Here is a 22004-nt window from a genome sequence, read left to right on the forward strand (position 1 = left end):
GACGCATGCGACATTACAGAAGGAGCACTGAGCATAAAATACCAAGAGTAGTTAGTCTACTTTCAAAACGAGTTTTAAGGAATTTCATGATGACTAGTGGACAATTGAACCTACCACACGCAGATTGCCGGGACTTGGCTTTGAAATCTGTTTTTTTTTTAAACTGGTGTATTGACATTTATGGATACTAAGGCGATCTAAAAGTATATGTATTTTCATCTAAAAGTATTTGTACAATTCCCCATGGTAATTGTACGAACCTATGTTGATGCCATGGAATCAAGAAGAGGATCACATTGAGTGCAGTTACCAGATAAGTGACAATGAGAATCAATATAGACAAGCCTGTCGCGTAGCCATTACGGGGCCTGGTCTCGAAATCGGCTCTATTGTTTTTCTTCTTAAAACTGCCTAATTGATATTTCTAGCTTCCAAAACCGCTTTAAATAGGTCACAACTTTAAGGAAGTATTCTTCCAAGGGTGACCGTACCAACGCTTTCGTGACGTCATTACACCAGGAAAAGGTTAGAATTGCCTCTGGTTAAAGACAAGCGACAATGCCACAGAAATTTTAATACTTGAAGCCAAGTGGTACTTGATAAAACCACTTAAAGATAAGTGGTTTCGCCACAGGGACCTGGTACTTGTTTCATATATGCGAGGGACTGGCCCATCGTTAACCTGTTATTCGTTACACTAATATTTTCTAATCAACAAAACAAATTCTTGTTCCAATACACTATGACTCTTTCGTTTCAACAGTAGTTTTACAAAGGAGGTTGCTCAAAATCATATTGTTCGGTTTTTGAAATTATCATACGAACTGTATTAGCAGAAAAATAATTCTCAAAGAATTCGGGAAACAGTCAAACTTTAGCTTAAGGAAATATGAAGTGCAACAAGACCAATCCACTGCACATATGAAACCATTTCTGTTATCATTAGTTTTTTTTTATGTTGCCCCTAATCTTAGTTGACAAAGTTTTTTTCTTAATTTATGAACGTCTTTAAACGATATTTTCAGTATATTTTTTAATATCATTTAGAATTGTTATAAAATGCATTTAATTATATATTTAAGATAAAAAAGATTTGGTACTTTTTTCAGAATAATGTTTATATGAGCAGAAAGCAAAAATTTTATGCCGCTATAACCTTAACAGAAAATAAAAAACCTTCTTTCGGCTTTCTTTTTAAAGTATTATCTTTCCTTGTCTTAGCGCATAACGGCATAAATTACTCGAAGATTCCTTTTACAAAGGATTATATCTATTATCGTGAAAGATTTCAATTTTGCTTTTTTTTAGAAGAAAGAACAAAACTATTTTTTTATTTATTTATTTTTTTCCTTCCAAGAGATAATTTTATGAAAACAATAACCCATGAAAAATGGGTTGAATTCATAGAGAAATTGAAGAAATACAAGAAGATTAATCCTGTAGTTAATTAATGATTTAACCAATACAGAATTTAATAGGTAAGAACTTGGTGGCAACGTCAAGTTTCGTGAACTGTCGATATAACCTGAGCTCTCCCCCATCCGTCACACAATCAGCTGAATCCACCCTAGACAAGATATACCGCCTATGCTCATGGTCTAAATGCGACCCTGTGATGGGGAGCGGAAAATAATATATTCCATTTCCCCGACTCATCATAAAAAAATAATACAAAATTAAAAAAAAAACTATTTGGTATTTCGAACCAAGGAAAAATTTAGAATGTTCCAAAAAAGGGTAAATTTTCTATAAAGCCGGGCAGCCTCTCCGCATAATGAATTTGTGAAGGGGAAAAAGGAGGATCAATATATAATTTTGAAGTATTTCTTTTTTTCATTTATTTACTTATGGCATTTCCCAAATATTAAACCCTTTTTATTGCATTTTTAAAGGTTTGTCCAATCTCAGACGCCAATCCACACCGTTTTCCCAAAAGCAAGTTCTGTCAACTTCTATGTCAACCAACCAGTTCGTTGACATAGTTGGTATTTGATCTTTTTGTGTATATTTAAACTGTTTTTCAATTGCCGACTGCTTGGCTATGTTTAGGATGTTCTTACCTAATTCAAAGGATGTTTATACATAATTTACATGAACAAAATTTTTTTTCGTTGGAACAAAACACGCATAAAAATTTCAAGAACAAAACAATTTTTTTTCTTCGTCATCGTTATATTCAAGTCTTGGCGTCTCTTGGCATTTTTTTATATAACAGCCTGGCAAGTTTTTTGAACTGTCGATGTAACCTGAGCTTTCTTTGTGTATATTTAAACTATTTTTCAATTGCCGAGTGGTTGGCTACATTTAGGGTGTACATAAATTAAAGGATGTTTATATGTAATTTATCCGTAATAACTTAAAGAATATAAGAATATTTTTTCTTGCGTCATCGTTATATTCAAGCCAATTTAAAGATTTTGTTCCCCTACCAGCAACTCTGTTTTTATAAACCATTTATACAAGAACAAATTCAAGAATTTCTTATCTAAATGCTGTCTATTCTTCGACTTCTGCTTCACTTGTATGTTAAAATACGCATAACTAGAAAGGTTTATGAAACTTTGTTCATGCATCTTCTTTTATATGGGAAAGGCTGCAGTATATACAGCTTCGATTGCTTTGGTATATTTATGGAAAAGGATTCAGATATTAAGGGACTGTTTTCAGAATTACAATCATAAAGAAAAGCAAGCACTTAATAACTTTTAAATTTTAAAAACAAAACGCTTGACGGTTTTCCACTTTAAACCTACTGTCAAAAAATTATTGCAAAATTAAGCTTTACAAATATAAATTCGTTACACAGATGATGAATATAGTTATGATGATCACACAAGAAAATTAGATGTAGTCTGTCAAACGAGCACGTCCATCCCGAGACCATTCTTCTCGAAAACTCACAATATGTTAGCCAAAAGCTTCCTAAAATCAACATTTTATAGTTCACAGGTGTCGCTTCATAGCCGTGCGTTTTAATCAACGTTTCATATGTCTTTTCAACTCCGAAAAGACACCAAATGCCTTTGCTATTCTAATTTTCACGTTTTCAGTCCATCCACCAAAATAGCAGACTGGCAAGTAAATTTTGGTTACCGTATTTAATTTAAAACTCTGGCGCTGTCAAACTCAACAGAATCCATTTATTTCGCCAAACTTTTCACACTAGGACACTCCTTCTGTTATGTACCCCTCTAAAAGTTACAACAGCGTAAACCTACTTGTTAAAAACACAAAAATAAACTATCTGAACTTGTTTATATTTTTTTAGGCTATAGAAAATTTGATTACAGAAAACAAATATAGGCTATAGAAAACAAGCCAGTTGTTGAAGGGCTAAATAGGGAAAGGGAGTGGGGTGGTTTTCTAACTTGCCTTATAGCCTTTTATTTTTTATCTTGTTATTCGTAATCTTCAAAAAAGAATTTACTGGTCACTGTTTGTAATTTTCACATTTTTTAAGGAGAAGGGAGGGTAAATACCCTGACAGTCATAACAATTCTTGCAAATTAGGGATAGTGTTTCGGGTGGAAAAAAAAACAGCAACCAACTATGGAGTCGTAATTTAGGAACAACTTTATTTGAAAGAAGTAAAGTTGCTATTTTATCTATGATAAAAAACACATATCTGTAAAATGATGTAAAGTTTACCATACAAAAATTTTAAGTAGCAAATGACCTGTCAACTTGGTTAGTATTTCAACAGCTTAGTGAAACATAATAGTACTTTTTGGCCAAATATTCTGTCCAAACTAAAAAGATTTTTAGAGGGATTTTCTTTTACAGCACCTGATACCCACCACCGACCGCCAGTATTAATATCGTTATTGGTACTAAAACATTTGTTAAAACTTCTTATGCTTGATGATGAGTGTACAATGTCCTTTTCGACGATCTTTGCTGTTTCCCAAATGGAACATCTATAAAGCCAACCGTTTCATATTTACATCTTTCTTTTTGTTCCTGAAGACACTGATCTAACTGACCAGGTTTTTATTCCGCTTCACCAAGGTAAATGCCTAGATTCTGATTGAAATAATGATTATTTTTCCAAAGCAAACATTTTGAAGTTATAAATTTATGCTTAAAGATTAATATATAGCTAGAAACTTCAGAGGTATGTCTACAATATTGAAAATATACATACAAACACAAACAAATGTCAGGTCTAGACTCACGTCCCCGTGCAGCATATAAGAATTAATCTACAAATCGTTTGGCCCAAGGCACCGTCTGTAATGGAGAACAATATTCTCCAACTGGTTATTACAATTTTGTTTTCCGCTAAAGTATAATGGACACAAAGATACTGGCAGAATATTTAAAATAAAAAACATTAACATCTTTGTGGTTTTACTTAAATGTAATCTTAAATGATTTTAATTACTTTCTATTTTATTTATTGATGAATTTGAGTTCACATTCTTATATTAAGTTCAACACGCCTGGAAAGAATGTCCTTGGCCTCTAGAAGTAAAATATGCTTTATCGCTAAAGTTTTGACTTTGATTTAGAACACTGTCTTATATATGCATGATGGAATTAGCACTTAAGTGGCTTAGATCATAAATGTTTCCTTATGTACATACAATCTAAAAGCTTTTTCTCCTTTGAACCCTCATTAGAGCTTATTCAAAGAGCTTGATTCAGAGAATCTTTCCTCATATATATCACACTAAAAAGATTTTTCACCTGTATGAACTCGTTTATGTGTAGTCAAAGTTGACGACTGAGCAAAAATTTTCTTACATATGTTATACTGGAAGAATTTTTCATCTGTATGCAATCGTTTATGTCTAGTCAAATCACTTGATTGAACAAAGCTTTTCTTACAAACATCACACTGGAAGGGTTTTTTCCCTGTATGTACTCGTTTATGACTGATCAAAGATGATCCGATCGAGTAAAGGTTTTCTCACAAGTATCACACTGGAAGGGTTTTTCACCTGTATGCACTCGTTTGTGACTAGTCAAACTTGCCAAATTAGCAAAACCTTTCTTACATATATCACACTGAAAAGGTTTTTCACCTGAATGCGTTCTTTGATGTTCCGTCAGAGAGACAGAAAATGTTCTCTTACATGGGTCACGCTGGAAAAGTTTCTCATCTGTATGCACTCGTATATGTTTGGCCAAAGTTTATAAATCAGAAAAAAATTTCTTAAATAGGTTACACGGAAAGGGTTTTTCACCTGTATGAGTTCTTTGATTTTCTGTCAAAATGCTTGACACAGAAAAGGTTTTCTTACATATGTCACACTGAAAGGGTTTTTCATCTGAATGCACTCGTTTATGTGTGGCCAAAGATTACGAGTCAGAAAAAGTTTTCTTAAATATGTTACACTGAAAGGGTTTTTCACCTGTGTGAACTCGCTTATGCTTAATCAAATGTCCAGCCTGAGCAAAAGTTTTCTTACATATGTCACACTGGAAAGGTCTTTCACCTGTATGGACTCGTTTATGTCCTGTCAAATGTTCCGACCGAGTAAAAGTTTTCTTACATATGTCACACTGGATAGGAGTTTCATCACCACTGCTGCAGATAGTTGACTTCATTAGTTCTAAAAAGGAAATAAAACTAGATAAACGACAAAAAACAGCTAAAAGTAGTAATAAAATAAATTATATTGAGAATCATTGGATCATTGGGATTTATGCTTGGAAAATCTGTTTCATTTCAAAGAAATAATAGAAAATAATATTTAAAATTTAACCAGGAGAATTATATAATAGTTAAAACACAGGAAAATTATTATGTTCCTTCATTTTGTTTTGTGCCAGCTTTAATTTAATTCTAGGTTTCGACAACACAATTCACATGATTTTTGTAGGATTATAAGTCAAATTGGGATTTTTTTTCTAATTTAGGAAATGGTTTCTTCGGTAGGTATGGATCAATTTATTATTAAACTATAAATATAATAATTGCGATGTCGTAGAAACTTCAAAAAGGAATCATTCGATTGGAAATTGAAATGACTAGTGCCCTTTTCAATAGTCGAAAGTGATAGCCATTTTGTTCAACTTAGTTGGAAAGTCCGGAAATTATGTCGCTGAGTATGACAACCCCCTCACAGCCCTCCGGGCAAGGGTTGTAAGTTATACCCTGGGGCATAAAAGGTTTTTTATAGAAAGCGTTGTCGTAGAAACTTAAAAAGGGATCATTCAATAGGAAATTGAAAGGGCTAGTGCCCTTTTTAATATTCGGAAGTGATTGGTAGGCAATTAACCCCCCTCTCAAGCCAACCATTTCCCCAAACACATCCAATCGAAATTTTGAGATAGCAATTTTGTTCAACGTAGTTGAAACATCTGGAAATAAGGTCTTTGAGGATGACAACCCGCCCCCCCCCCAGCCCTCAGGGGAAGGGTTGTAAGCTATGCCGTGGGAGCTTATAAAGTTTTTTATTGAAAGCTTCGTCGTAGAAACTTCAAAAGGGCTTTTTCGATTGGAAATTGAAAGGGCCAGTGCCCTTTTTAATAGTCAAAAGTGATTGGAAAGCTTGTCATTTTTATAGTAAACATCAATGTGGGTACAATGTATTATTTTTTTTTATACCAGGGCACTTCGTATCGAAGGAGTTGTTGTAGGAACTTCAAAAAGGGCTCATTCGATTGAAAATAGAAAGGGCTAATGCCCTTTTTAATAGTCGCAAGTGATTGGAGGGAAACTAACCCCCCTCCCCCGTCCACCCTACCATTTGCCCATTAATTTTAAAAACTAAATTTTGCCTAAAGATTAAATCAAAATGCACTGTGTTAATGCTAATTCCGAATAAGGCATCTCAGCAGTATCCAAAGAACGACTGAGGGCATTATGTTCAAACTTTCGGGGCTACTTCTGCTCTTAAAATTTAACCAAATCCAAAGAGCACAAGTGTATCCAAGATCTCAAAGAAAGCGAACAAATTTTTTTGTGAATGGGAAAAATGTTATCTATTTCTGGTCAACGAGAGGATGTCTGAAAATAAATGAAACACTACTAATTCTGTCCGGACTTTTAAAAGGGTGTAATTTGTTGCAAATTACTGAAAGTTTTTCTCCAGCATACAAATAGCAGGCAAAACTATAAAATCTTAAAAAAACGAAAAGGTTTAAAGTATTATTTTCTTTTTCCCTGAAAAGACTATGTGAATATAAAACTAACAGAAATTAATTAAAAAAACTTTTTCCATGAAATAAGTTTCTGCAGAAATAGAAAGAACTTCATTAAACCAAAAATAAACAAAAATAAAATAAAATAATCTACCAAGCGTGAAACTACCAAAAATCAGCATCGATAAATAAATGAAACCCAAAACAAACAGAAATTACATTAAACAACCAAGTCAAACTCAAAACGAGCAGAACTAACATGAGTAGGGCTCAAAACCCCTATGCCTTCCCAAGGCCATAACATAATTTTACGGAAAAAAAAAATGAATGTGCATCGCCAGTTTAATATACATAAAATAATATTTAGCAATCTAAATGTTATAATTATTTGATTTGTTAGTTATGAAAGTAAAAAATTTTTTATTTATTGAGTGTATAAGCAACAGTAATAAGATAACAGGAATAAGTATCTTTTATTCTCGGGCATTATCATTAATAAGTCATATATTACTAAAAAATACAACAAGCTCATTTACAACAGCCTTTTATATTTCTTACTTTACTAGGTTTCAGCTATCCCTGCAACCATGATTTATTTGAAACTTGAAGAGATTCACGTTTACAAGGATAATCTTTTCCCGTTTTATTGCAAGGAAAGGAGAGACAATAAGGAAGTAAATTAATTAATCTTGCAATAAGGAAGGAAAGAAGGAATAGCAAAGGAAAACAAGGAAAAGAGATAATAAGAAAGAATAATAAGGAAAAGAGAGGAAATAAGACTGCTAAGAAGACGCGGGCGTGACTATAGATTCTTATTGCTATATTATCCATGAATTAAGATTTCACTTTTATAGAAAAAATTTTGATTGAAGTACTTTGGGGGACATGGGATTTGGTAGACTGGATAGTTGCGTTCCAATCTATTTGGTCCCATAAAAAGAGCAATATAGCTTTTAATTAATGTTCAAATGAGCCCTCTCTCGATGTCCTAGGACTATTGGTCCGATACGGTCACGATAGGAGGATAAGTCTGCGAACCAATCATAGAATATTAGAAGCTATAATGATGGAAATTGTCAAATATGACTCTAAAAAACTGTAACTCCAAAACAGGCAGGAGATCTGCTAGATGTTTGCTAGAGATAAAACCTATAGATTATTTTGGGTACCAATCTAACTGACGGTAGCTGTTCGAAAATTTGGTTCCACTTCACTTTGTAGGGCTACAATAAGATAAAGCTTGAAATGACTATGATACATATGGCGGACAAAGAACAAGAGAAATTCAAAGATCGTCCTTGTCACCCAACCATCTAGGGCAAGACAAAAGGAAGTTTGTCTAGGGCAAAACAAAAGGAGGTTGTCACCGAAGGGAGATGTCACAAAGAAAGACGGAAGGGAAATGTCTTTACGGAGGGGGTTGTAAAGAGGGAGGCCCATGCATAGCTGTGTTGGCATAAGGTGAGTTGGTTTCAAAGGGAATTTTTAAGAGTATGTGTAGTAGAAGTAGCGAGCAGCCAAATTATGAATTGACGTCATAATTTGTTCTCATCGAATTTTTATATAGATCTATGAGGAAGACAAATGAATGCTGAGCATTAACTTGTAAAAATATTAAAGAAACTTTCTCTTCAAATTAGGGATCTGTTTTAATTAGTTTACTTAAATTGAGGGATTTTTGCTTAATTAACCAACGTTTTTCTCATGTTATTTCCCATTTCTTAATGTCAATGTTAAGCCATTACTTAATTCCCAATGTTAACTTAATATCAAACATAGAATGATCATCGAATTTTAGTAATTTCAGTAATTTATTTTCTCAAATATTCTATAATTCTTTAGCCCAGCTATTTTGCTGTAAAATAGACTTGACAACTTTTTTTTTAATCTTTGAACTATCTTTAACAAAATGGGCTAAAGGGGAAGCATTTGACGAAAAGAGGGCGTGGGGAAAGAGGCTAGTTGCACTCAAACCACTTCTCACTCTTAATATGAGCACTAAAACTTTCAATTTCCAATCAAATGAGCCCCCTCCATGGTTCATACGATCACCCCTTCTATAAAAACTTTTAGTCCCAGGGTACAACTTTTACAAGTGCATCCAGGCTCTGGAAGGGTTGAGTCAACCCAGGAGTTCCTTTTATGTGATGGTTGATCTGCTTTGAAAAAAAATAGATATTTGAATATTTTGATGGGATTCATTAGGGAAAAAAAGGGGCGGGAGTCTAGTCCTCGTCCTATAGCTTTTGACTCTTAAAAAGGAAAAAAGATTTTTTAATTTCAAATCAAATGAGCCCCTTCTAAGTTTATACAACCAACCATTCGATATAAACCTTATATACACCCAGGGAATAACTTTCAACACTTGCTTCCAGACTCTGGGGGATTTTGTTGACCCCAGAGTATTTTTTTTATTGATTTTAGAACTATTTTGAACAAAATGACTATCACAAAGTTTTGATTGGATGCATTTGAGGAAAAGACAGCGTGAGGGGGGGGGGGGGGATAGGGGCAAGTTGCAATCCAATCTATTTTAATTCTTAAAAATGGCACTAGAGCTTCCAATTCCTAATCGAATGAACACCCTCTCAAGTTTATAACACCACACTTTCCATATGAAGTGCATCTGGAAAAGAAAAATTGTAGCCTTATGGCCTTTTCTATAGACAACGATAAAACATTGCCTCAGATAACATTGTTTTGGTTCGTACTTATTCAGGAGTCAAGCGAGGTTACGTTTTATGCTCAACTATACGGATCTATACGGATAGTTTGATGGACTCTGTCCAAAAGAACACCGCAAATGCTATACGAGATCATGGAATAAAAAAAAGAAAGTAAAACTTATCCCAGATATAGATTTTGCTTACGATTTGACTGTCCTAGTTGAAAAAGTAAGCAAAATGAAAGTTTTTTTTTGGTTCTGAGAGCTAAGGGTGAGAAAATAAGTTTGAAAATTAATGTTAAAAAGACTTAAGTTATATTGCATAAAAATTAGTGAAAGTGAAGAGTAATACGGGGTAACGAGAAGTTGGATCAAACGGATACCTTCACTCACTTAGGTATTATCAAACAGTTCGTGATAACGAACTGTAAGTAAGGAGCGACCCGGCTCAATGGTAACCGAAACTAAAAAACGGAATTTTGGTACCAATAGATACATCAAAAGAATCAGATTTTAATTCTGATTTCAAATATATAAGTTTCATCAAGTTTAATCTTACCCATCAAAAGTTACGCGCCTGAGAAAATTTGGCTCATTTTCGAAAAAAAGGGGAAAGACCCCCTAAAGGTTATAGAACCTTAATGAAATTCACACCATCATATTCAGCGTATCAGATAACCCTACTGAAGAGGTTTCAAGCTCCTATCTACAAAATTGTGGAATTTTGCATTTTTTGCCAGAAGAAAGATCATGGGTGCATGGCGTGTTTATTTGTTTTTGTTTTTTTTTTCCCAGGGGTAATCGTATTGACCCAGTGGTCCTAGAATATCGTAGGAGGGCTCATTGGAACGGAAATTAAAAGTTCTAGTACCCTTTTTAAGTGACCAAAAAATGGAGGGCAACTAGGCCCCCTCCAACGCTCATTTTTTTGCTCAAAATCACCCAATTAAAATTTTGAGATTGCCATTGTGTTTAGCATAGTCGAAAATCTAATAAATATGTCTTTTAGGATGACTTAATCCCCCACAGTTCCCAGGGGAAGGGCTGCAAGTTATGAACTTTGCCCATTGCTTACATATTGTATTGGTTATTGGAAAGTATACAGACATTTTCAGGAAGAATTTTTTTCTGGTGGGGGGGGGAGGAGGGGGTTACTCGGGAGAATCTTTCCGTGGAGGATGTTTCTTTGGGGTAAGGGACATTTCTATGAAGGGGGCGCCGGATTTCCAAGCATTATTTAAAAAACGATCAGAAATTAAATTTAAAAAAACAAGTACTTTCAACTGAAAGTAAGAAGCAACATTAGAACTTAAAATGAAGAGAAATTATTACGTATATGAAGGGGTTCTCCCCCAAGTCAATACCTCACTCTTTGCGCTAAAGTTTTTTTTTTAGTGCTTTCAAAAGAGCTATCTATTCTAATTAAACGGCCTTTGTGATTCAGGGGTTTGTGAATTAAAATGTTTTATTTTACCTTTAAAAGTAAAGAGCGTGGTATTGACTAAAGGGAGAACCCAATAATATACGTAATAACATATACGTAATAAAAAAAACAATAAAAAAAACAAGCGATACGGCTCAATAGTAAGCGAAACTTTAAAAACGGAACTTTTATGTCAATAAATGTATCAAAAGAATGGGCTTATAATGCTGATTCTAAATATATGAATTTTATTAAGTTTAGTATTACTCATCAAAGGCTACGAGCCTCAGAAAACTCACCTGATTTTTTAAAGAGGGGGGAAACATCCCCTAAAAGTGAAAAATTTTTAATGAAAATCACACCGTCAGATTCAGCGTATCAGCAAACCCTATAACATAGGTTTCAAGCTCATATCTACAAAAATCTGCAACTTTGTATTTTTGCCAGAAGAAAAATATACGAATATAGAAATTCGTTACGTAAGTTAATTTGTAAATTACGTCAGAACCAAATTTAGAGACGGCGATTTAGCAAAAGAAAAGTAAAATTTTTATGCAAATTTTGTTTACTTATTCATTGACGGTGAGCCAAGATAAAGGCTGCATTTAACTAAAAAACGATCAGAAATTAAATAAAAAAACCAAGTTTTTTAAACTGAAAGTAAGGAGCGACATTAAAACTTAAAACGAACAGAAATTATTCCGTATATGAAAGGGGCTATCCCCTCCTCAACGCCTCGCTCTTTACGATAAAGTTTTACTCTGTCTCACAAATTTATTTTTTAAAACAATAAAAAACTTTAGCGTAAAGAGCGAGGCGTTGAGGAGGGGACAATTACGAAAAAATTGGTTTTATCCAGATCTTAATTACTTGGAAAAAGTATTTCTTTTCATCAAATTTCTAATTTCTTTTTTTCAAAGTTATTCAGTTGGTTCCTCGCAACGGAGGAGGATATAATACAAAGACTATACAAAATAATAATACAAAATACATTAAAAATTTTCAAGGCTCTAAAATCTTCCTCTTTTTCAAGGTACTTTTCAAGATCGTTATGCAAAGCTAAAAAAAAACTGAACATGCAAAGTGAACTTGAGATCCTATCTGCTAAAAAAAAAACCCTATCTTTTTGCAGCTGGAGGAGTTGGGATTGTTTGTTTATTCCTGCATTTTAAGACCATTTTACGAATCCAAGAATTATTTTGGGAGGGGGTTCCAAACATAGTGTTCTCTTTCCCTTAGACCCCACCTTGGTCAATAATGTATAGTAATCATCTACCAGATCTAGCAATAGGGCTCTATTTCTGACAATTTTACCAGTTTCCCCTAGCCTTTAACTTTAAGAGTCGCTGAAAGACATATTTTTGCCTTTTTTATTACTTGATCCCTACAAAAATGTACAAACTTGGAAATTACGATCTTTTGAATATTCTAATCAGACTGTACTATGAGTTGTGTCACACTCCAGGAGACATTTGTACGTCTCTTGCCTTAGGGCAGCTTGGTTCTGTTTTCAGTCGTAAATAGTAGTATTCTAGTTAGAGTTAAGATTTTACTTTTTTAATTCACATTTTAGCCACTCTTACTCTATTTAGTTGATCCCAGAAATCTGAAATGGTTACCTTCATCCCTAATAGATGTGGAGCCAAATTTCTGAGACTCAGGTTCAAATTTACATGATACAGAAATGCTAGGAAAAGTGCTCAACGGACAATCTTTAAGTTTGGGAAACATTAAATGGTCCAAAATGTCAACCTGCTTCTTAATGTCACTTGGTAAAGCATCATTAACTTTTGAAAACATAAATTAAAAGGAATGTAAAACAATTTCGACAAAAAGAGTATTTATTAAATTTAGGCAAATATTTAGTTCCAAAAAAACAATGTGATGTAAATAGAACCTTGTTCTATAAGAACATTTTATGTGATGAGATCCTCAAAAAATTAGAAAACAGAGGCTCCAGTTAGTCATTTAAGTGCGGCTCTGGTACAACATCCACGAAAGCGCAATAATATGGCCATTAAAAAAACTTCGTAAGAAAAATCTGCATTTTATTTTTATAAATTAGTTTATTCTATAAATCAAGAGCATGTATAATTTTTTGTTTAAGTTGAAAGATTTTAAGAACAAAAGCAGATATTTTGAAGAGTATTAAAGTTACCATTGTCTTCCAAAACCATTAAAGCAGAACAATTACAATTTATTCAAATATAAAGACACAGCATATTGAAGATCTCAAACTGGTTTCAGATTTATAAATGTCTTTATAAATCTGACAGGTCTTTTGACATAAATGCACAAGTTTCACTTTTTGTATGATTTATGTTTCATTCAGGGCCTAAAGAAGAACTTTTAGGATTATCACCACTCAAAGGTCAAACCCATGAGAAGATGTCGCAAGTGCTGTAATTGAATGTTTAGATAAGCATCATAATTCCGTCGAAATTTTTTTTACTGATTTCAACAGACGGGGCCATCTTTATCCCTATTTATCTACAAATTACTTTTTATGTGTGACAAGCTGAATTCAATAATGCATTTTCTATTTGGAACAGATGTTACTTAATAGGGCCTTGCCTGCCCAGTCTCGGGCAAGTGACCCAAAAATTTAAAAAATTTGTGAAAAATACAATTTTTTTTTCAGAATGTGGGGCTAAGCTTAGGCAACGAATAGGTACTATTTGAAAGATAAAGATGGCATTAAACGATTGTTTGCCTGTTATTTCAAGCAAATGTATGGTACTATGTCAGTTCTAAATTTTTGGTCAACCTTCTTAAGACTATAGGCGGGCGTGCCTTGTTAGCCTCTCATTAGAGACAATCTAACGGTCTTATGTCAATTTTTGAATTCTTGATCAGCATGCCTAAGACTCTAGGCAGGCATGCCTTTCCAAAAACTAACCTGACATGTATGTGTCAAATAAGAGAGTCATGCATACTCCTGCCATTTACCCAAGCCCCAGCCATTTAAACATTTGCCTCTCAATTACTTGGACTATCTGTCTTGGCTTTTCTCTGTCTACAATTAACCAGCGTCTTGATGCAACCTATTGCAAAATACTTGATAACTTCAATTCAAGTCTGCCCGAGTCAGCTAAAAAGTGTCACTCCTTTGGTGCCTTCACAAAAATTATATAAAAATTTGATTTCTCGTTTTTTTTAATACCCTCCTGCGGTTTATGTTTTTGGGCCAAGTTGGTAATGTACGTTTGTATTTAAAAAGCAGTCTGTATGTTAAAGTAAAAGTAAATGTAGTTAAAGTAAAACTATATGATTACGCCAGATGTAATGCCAACATGTAACAATGTAAAAGGGTGGCAGGTCAAGTCACCTTCACAGGTAAAGTTGGTAATTAGTAAAAGCTTATAAACATAATGGCGTCAAGAGAGTCAAACAAAAAAAAACTGAATAAATTATCAATTAAAGACAAAGAAAAAGAGCAAAGAACAACAAAAGAAAAGAGGCAGAGAAAAGGGAACCGAAGTATTTACTGCAAGAAACGGCTTGAAAACGACAAGAAAATAATAATGAGCTTATGTATTATTTGGTACTCTCCCGGGAACAAACCTCTTTCATATGTTTGTATTAAGAAACAATAAGCTTACGCTCAGGGTAAAACAAGCGGGTGACAGAATATATAAGAGTTATAGAATTTAGGCTATATATTTACACACTAAGTTGGTTAGGGTAAGGTATTTGGACAGCGTAAGGTTAGAAAATAGTTCATACTTCATAATATGTAGAATAATTATACATGCACAAAACATTGTGCAAAAAGAACCGCTATATTTTATGCTTCCCCCTTCCTACTGTGCAAATATATAGCCTAAATTTGTAAATAAAGTATTGTATTTTCATTATATGTTTGTGTATTTCATCAGGATTAAGCTAACTTCACTTCTCGAGTGTGTACCATACAATAAATAATTACTAAAAAAAATAACTTAAGGAGAAGATTTGGCCCCCAATTCTTAAAAAATTATTGCAATATTCATATTTGGCTCTTTGGCTAATAAGTTTTACGACCACAACAATTCAAACACAGTAAGAATTTGCCTTGGACCGTTTCTCTTGACATCTCCAAATGTAATATTTAGTCTGAAAAGAGAAAGTGAGACAAATAGAGAGAATTTTGAATAAGTATTATGGCAACATGCACCAGTGTAAGATATCCCCTGGAAAGTCCACATCCCGGAAACTCCCTTCACCAAAAAAAAATTATCTCAGTGAGTAATTTTTGAATTTTGATCAGACAACTTTAGGGATAAAAGGGCGTTCTAATTTTTGATAAAATGAGCCCTCTCCCAATATTCTAGGACTATTCGTACGATAAGATAACCCCTAGAAAAAAAACACAAAACCGTGATCTTTCTTCTGGCAAAAAAAAATACTAATATCGCATGTGTGCAGATGGGAACTCGAAACCTCTAAAGTAGGGTTTTCTCACCCGATGACTCAGAAGGCATGAGTGTTATTGAGCTGCCAGGAATCTTCGGGGTGTTGTCTACCTTTTTTTAACTTCAGGCTAATTTCCGCAGGCTTGGACCTGTTGATTGGTAACGCTAAACTTAATGCATCTTACTTATCAGGAATAAGCATAAAAAGCCAAATCCTTTGACACATTTAAAATCTGATAAAAATATTCCGTGTTAAGCTTTGTTTTTTATTATAAATAGTAAAAAAAGAAAATATGGGGTGTGTGCTCAGCTATTTGAATTGTTTTTTTTACGAGTTTCGTAGAAACTGACAGTTTCCATTTATAAAAATCTGTTGTAAATTTTTTTAAGGCATTTCCGTGGCTGATACGTTCAGTTTTATCCTTGTTGACCTTTGTTATGTTTAATATTGTATTGCTAAATCATGAAATCTTGCTCATTTATCAGCAATCGTGGAGAGCAAGTTTAAGACCCCACTTTTTTAACGGCAAGGTGAAAATCTTCCATAACCCCCTTCTCATCTTGATCATTTAACGTTTTACCTCCCCTGATGTCCTCCTCCCAGACTGATGTTGCACAATTCACTATGCCTAAAGTAGTTTCTCTACGTCCACGGACTTTTCTCTTGTACCTTCACCATAACCTCACAGACATTTAAATCCAACTGAACCGTCCCCACAGCCCTCTTGCTTAGTTCGGGGGGTAATTGCTAGGGGGTTTATTTTCGGGGGCATTTGTGTTCGGGGGGGAATTGCCGGGAGGTTAAACGCCTAGAAACCCAGATGACAGTCAAGTTTCACAAATCAATTTTTATTTAATAGTTTTTTAGTTACCAATGGTAAAATTTTACAAAACCCTAGGTGCTGTGAGACTGAAATCGAGTAGATATTATGGCTGCAACAGAATCAGAGTCCTATACCCCCAGAACACATCACTTCTCAGAGTTTTCAGTCGATTAAGTGCCGTCCAGAGATCACCAAGTCGGAAATAAGGTGGTAATGTCTATATTTTTTGTTTTTTACTAAGAGTAATCTTTACCCAAATATTACTTCTACCCTTAGTTTATCTGAGTATTATTAAATCCTTTGGCTAAATATTAAGCTGTAAGTATTTAGCCATCCCTTTAATATAATTATAATAGCCGCCTTCTATTACTCGCCGATTCAAAATATTGATGCATAAATTCTTGTACGGATTGTAATTAAATTTTGATTTTGTAATTTCTAAGTGTCCTAATATCGAACTTTTTTCAGTTGGTAACGTCTAAATATATAAAAAGATTTAGAAAGTGTTCCAGAGACAAACTGTAAGTGAATGAACCCATAAAAACACTAATTAGAACTAAATGAAATATTTTCTAGATGAAGAATAATAAACTGGATGACGCTATAAGCTCAAAATTTTAAAAGAGAAACTATTCCTTTGAACATCTAAACATTCATCTGAAAAAGATTAAAATTGAGGAAACTAAAAGAAAAATTCCCACTTTAGGTTTTGTTATTCAAACCATTTCTAAAATACTGTTAGTTTGAAAAATACCTCCATCATTGTTGTCCAATTCCTGGGAGACTGACTCAGATGATAAAGTACAAATTCTGGGGGAATCATTTAAGATTAAGTTTTGATTTTCAAGCGATGGAGAAGAGTTTGCAGTACCCACGAGTGTTTCCGTATTACCTGCTAGGGCGTCATAAATTTATAAAAAACGAAAATATTAAAAACAGAGGGTAAAAAATACCAAAAACTACTGTATTAAAATATTGCCTGTAACATATAAATAACTTATTAGACTCACAAAAAAACAAACAAATGAAAATTACACTTTGACCAAAAAAAACGTTATAAAGCACTAAAAAAATATAAAACACTCATAATTTTATGTATATTCTGAATATAAAATAAAACATCCATATCGTTCAAGTCAAACATTTAATGCAATACAACATATAGTACAAAGAAAACACTTAAAGGTCAAATCACTAATTCATTTACATAAATAATAACCTGATCAATTCTTTTTTTTTCCTTTTTCAACTCTGGATTTCTTGATTGATCTAAGTACTGTGGAGTGGGCATCAGCTTGAGCCCCCTTGTAACGAGGTCACTTCTCAAGTGGGAACCTATATCACACAGAGTAGTAAGAGTGGTTCAAAGGCCACCTATACAACAAAACAGTTATTATAGTTTATGCTCCAACCAGGGACACACCACAGAGTGAAGCAGATTATTTTTGCAAACTTCTAACTTATAAACTTAAGAAGGTCCTGAAACAATATACTATCTTAATTAGAAGGAAACTTCAATGCCAGAATCAACAGAAAAGTATCCACTGCTGGGTCTAACGGCCAGTTTGGTCTTGTGGTGGAGCGGTTAAAAATGACAATTCTAAATTTTTTCAAGATAGCTTGAAAACTTGTTTACATATACTTTTGAACGTGCTGAACAATCCTGAATCTGGAGGTAAAAACTCGATCACTAGAACGTCGTATAATGTTACGAACTGTCAAATGGGGTTTTGATAGCCCAAGTCTTGAAATGCTACTGAACCCATTGGTCGTCTCATTTTTATCCTCAGATCACAAGAACATCGTCGAAACGTCACAAAAATTTAAATGGGGTTTTAATAGTCTAATTAGGTTTAAAATAGGTAAAAAATAATACTGAACCCACTAGTTGTCTCAACTTTATCCTCATATTATATGAACGTCGTCTAAACATCACAAAACGTCGGGAAATATCAAATAACGATTTGGTGATACATAAGAGTCGGTATATTAAAGCCGTGGATGAGGTCTCAACTATGCTGAAAATTCCAAATTAGACAAAAGAGGTGACAAAAACGTCGTCAAAAAGCTGTATAATGTTGCTTCCGATCACCCTAGCGAAAAATGAGGTTCGGATCGCGGAGGTCAATTTAGCAGGGTATTAGAGGCGATAAGCCTGGACAGTGGATATCAGTTTTCTAAATAATTGAAACTTTATCAGAACGTCCCATTAGGTTTGGTTGGCGCTCTGACTATCTAATAGCGTAAAAATATTTAGAATGTTGGACATCGAGTATACAAACTATCTTACATACTTTATGAGATTCATCGTAATTAGCAAAAAGAGGTAATTCAAATCACTTGAAAGCAAAGCATCACTTCGAGTGAAATTTGGGAAGAATCAGTAATGTTCGAATAATTATATCAAAAAGTTAATAGCTTATTTAGGCCCAAGCACATTTGTTATTAAACATTTGCACTTTTGAACACAATATTTTTTACAATTGTACTTGGTCAGCTCCTTGCAGGCAGAAGATGCCTCTGGTGAACTCACTCAAACGTGGAGTCCATTTTCCGCCTTTGTCTCGTTTCCATCCCCATTGTGAGGGGTCAAGTTTAAGTGGATCCCCTCTGAGCGACTAATTCCAGATTTTACTTTGGAACACAGCGCATCAGATATGCTGAAGCGTTGCTGCTCCCATTGCAGGAATTCGGTCGACCAATTTGCCTTGGCTAAACATGTTTTTGGGGACATCATTGATAATCAGCATTGCAACTCGTGCAGTCATATAGAAGGTTTACAATTAGTTCAAGCTCAACAACAACGTCCTTTTCAATGTCTTTGTCACATTCAGTTGCGCAAGTCATCGATGATGTATCTCAGGATAGATATACTATTAATTCCAGAGCAGTCAGTATATCCAACATTTGCAAATAAAGAAGTTGTGTCGCGTCGCAGTCAAAGAAGGCATGGAACATCGGTAGTGCTTTACATTTGGAAGTTCCAAGGTTCACAGCGATGCAGTGCATCGGGATAAACTTGTGGTTCTCACAAACTCCAAAGAACATCCACAGTTCCTCAGATCATGAACCAGCAAACGAGAACATCCCTTTCTACCGACTGAACCATCAGGAGCTTTTACCCTTTATCACTTTGTACCTTCACGTGTGAGTCAATGCGTTTATTCACCTCTTCATGTGCACAGGGACTTAAATTTCTAGTGTCAAACATTCGGTCAGAACAAAACACAAGTTCTTTCCTAGTAGCGAATACATCTCGATCTTCGGGTTGGCCGATCTTTTCCAACAAAATTTCAGAAAGGAAGTCAAACAGCTGTTGCTTATTCTCATGAACTCTCAAGAAGTATTTTTATTTCGACTTTTGGGGTATACTTGTTGTGAGCAAAGCCCGAGTTCTGATCCCTGTTCCGCACTTTATTCTTGTTCCAGATTTCCCGGCCATCTTCCATGTAGACATCCCTCATGACGTCAATTCTTTCTCATCGAATGAGCTGATATCGAATATACGGAATGAATATGTCGACTATGTAATAACCAAAAGGCTTCACCGAGGGTCAACATATGCATGATAACTGCCCCGTCCCAAATCCACTGCGAATAAACGGGGCTGAAATAGATATTGGTAACTCAGATCATGTTTCTATATCTTCAAGCAATACTGGAATGAGATCAGATTGTGGGTTGCTTTGGACTTCACCTTGCTTGAAAGCTTGGGAGGAAACATCTCATTCTCATGAGAGAAGGTTGTCAGGTCATTAGACCTGAATTAGCTAGCAATATATAAAAGTAGAATAGATCCAGGCAGTTCCAGGGGCCCTCCGTACAAACAGGTTTTTCTAGTAGTTACAGATCATCACAATATTTGCCAAGAGGAACGAGGCAGTTTAAAATGTAAATGTCATTTTTTTTTTTAAAGATCATCACACTCTGTGCCCAGATTAATGCATAAATTTAACATGTAAATGTCTTTTTTTTTTTTAGTTCATCACACAAGGTTATAGTATTTTGGTATAGCATATTATTTTTTTTATAGAATCCTTGTCCATTTTTTTGTAGCTCGACTTTTATTGTCTGGTTATATATATATAGCATTTTTTGTAATTACAAATTCAAATATTATAAATATAGCAATTTTATTGTGTGTTAAAAATATTCCTATTGAATACTTTCTAGCAATGTCCCTTGTAAGCGTCTACGCAAATATCTTTTCGCAAATATCTTTTCGAAAAAAAAATTCGCAAATCCCGTAAAATAAATAATTATTTACAATTTTAAAATTAATTCCTCGTTATAGTAATTAAAACCATTAAACTAATATCAAATTTTTAAAAAAAAAAAACCCTACTACTAAAATTAAAGTTTAATTACCACGTATTTAAAATAAAAAAACCGCAAAAACTGGCTGTGGTACTATATGCTTTACGCGAGCATTGTAGAATACTGGGCTTATCACCAAAAAGGCAGTGAACTTTGAAACTGCGTCATTCCTCTTGGCAAAGAGTGTGATAATATTAATGAGGGTGCCGGTCCCCCCACCCCAGAACCACAGCTCACGTCGTATAAAAAAAAAATAACTTTTTTTTTATTTTACAAGTATGAAAGGAAATAGTTTAAAAAGTAGTTGCTTACATATCATTATGCTATTAAAATTAAAAAAGAACGACAGTCCTATATGGAGCATAAGTTATCTATATTTTAAATACGATTCAAACACACATCACACAAGTTTGAATCGTATGGCAAATTTATAATTAATTTAAATTAGAATAATAAAAAAAACACAATTGTTAAAATGTGGTACTTGTTATTTTTATTAATTATATTTATGGGGGGGGGCCAGAACCCCTCCCCAAAACAACAGCTGACGCATAACAAAAGAAAAAAATTGAATATATTTTTAAATTATTAACGTAACGATTTTAAAACTTATAGGCTTAAATTTCAATCTGCTTAATCTCGTAAAAAAGAACGACAGTCCTAGATGGAGACTAAGCTATTTATATTTTAAATACGATGTATAAAAAATAACACTTTTTTGACTATTAGTTCTGTTTGTTTTTTATTCAGAATATTAAAGTGGGCTCCGTTCCCCCTCCCCCAAAACCAAAGCTAACGTAGTATAAAATAAAAATAAAATTGTTTGTCTTTTTCAATTATGAACGTCACTATTTTAAAACTTAGAGGATTAAATTTCTATATTAATAAACTCATAAAAAAAGAACGCTCGTCCTATATTGAGCATAAGTTATCTATATTTTAAATAATATTCATAAAAAACTAAAACAATTTTTACTAGTATGTAAAAGTGATATTAATTTTCAATAATATTAATAAAAAAAACACAATTTTGACTATGAGGTCCGTTTGATATTTATTCAGAATATTAATGGGGGGGCCATACCCCATCCCAAAACCAAAAGCTTACTTATGATAAAATTTTCTTTTTAATTTTAAAATTAATAAAAACACGTTTTTAAAAATTATAGTCTTAATTTTAAATCTTATTAATGTCTTAAAAAAACGACAGTCCTAGATAGAGCCTAAGCTATCAATATTTTAAATACGATGCATAAAAAACACAATTTTGACTATTAGGTCCGTTTGAT

The 22004-nt window shown here is 33.8% G+C and overlaps 2 protein-coding genes across 2 annotated transcripts in view; one reads left to right on the forward strand and one right to left on the reverse strand.

Annotated features, from left to right (window-relative positions):
• Positions 1 to 22004, forward strand: part of LOC148943996 (uncharacterized) — a 347461-nt gene that overhangs the window by 232068 nt on the left and 93389 nt on the right. The gene's annotated exons all lie outside the window — the stretch shown is intronic.
• Positions 1876 to 13164, reverse strand: LOC148943999 (uncharacterized). Its single transcript, XM_089101322.1, has 3 exons — positions 12800 to 13164; positions 5358 to 5558; positions 1876 to 2060 (listed from the first exon to the last, which is right to left on the reverse strand). Exons 1-3 carry the CDS (start codon positions 12978 to 12980, stop codon positions 1876 to 1878), a joined length of 567 nt encoding a protein of 188 aa, XP_088957448.1. The 5' UTR covers positions 12981 to 13164.

The sequence above is a fragment of the Artemia sp. Qi Xiang Cuo genome, chromosome 15 (assembly GCF_049724085.1).
Source record: "Artemia sp. Qi Xiang Cuo chromosome 15, ASM4972408v1, whole genome shotgun sequence".
Classification (NCBI taxonomy): domain Eukaryota; kingdom Metazoa; phylum Arthropoda; class Branchiopoda; order Anostraca; family Artemiidae; genus Artemia; species Artemia sp. Qi Xiang Cuo.

Excerpts from the sequence above, each read along its gene's own strand:
- LOC148943999 (XM_089101322.1), bottom strand. The coding sequence starts at position 12,980 with ATGTTTTCAAAAGTTAATGATGCTTTACCAAGTGACATTAAGAAGCAG. Across the intron at positions 5,559-12,799 it reads CACATCTATTAGGGATGAAG|AACTAATGAAGTCAACTATC; the intron begins GTAACCATTTCA and ends TTTCCTTTTTAG. Across the intron at positions 2,061-5,357 it reads GCATAAGCGAGTTCACACAG|GTAAGAACATCCTAAACATA; the intron begins GTGAAAAACCCT and ends CCTTTGAATTAG.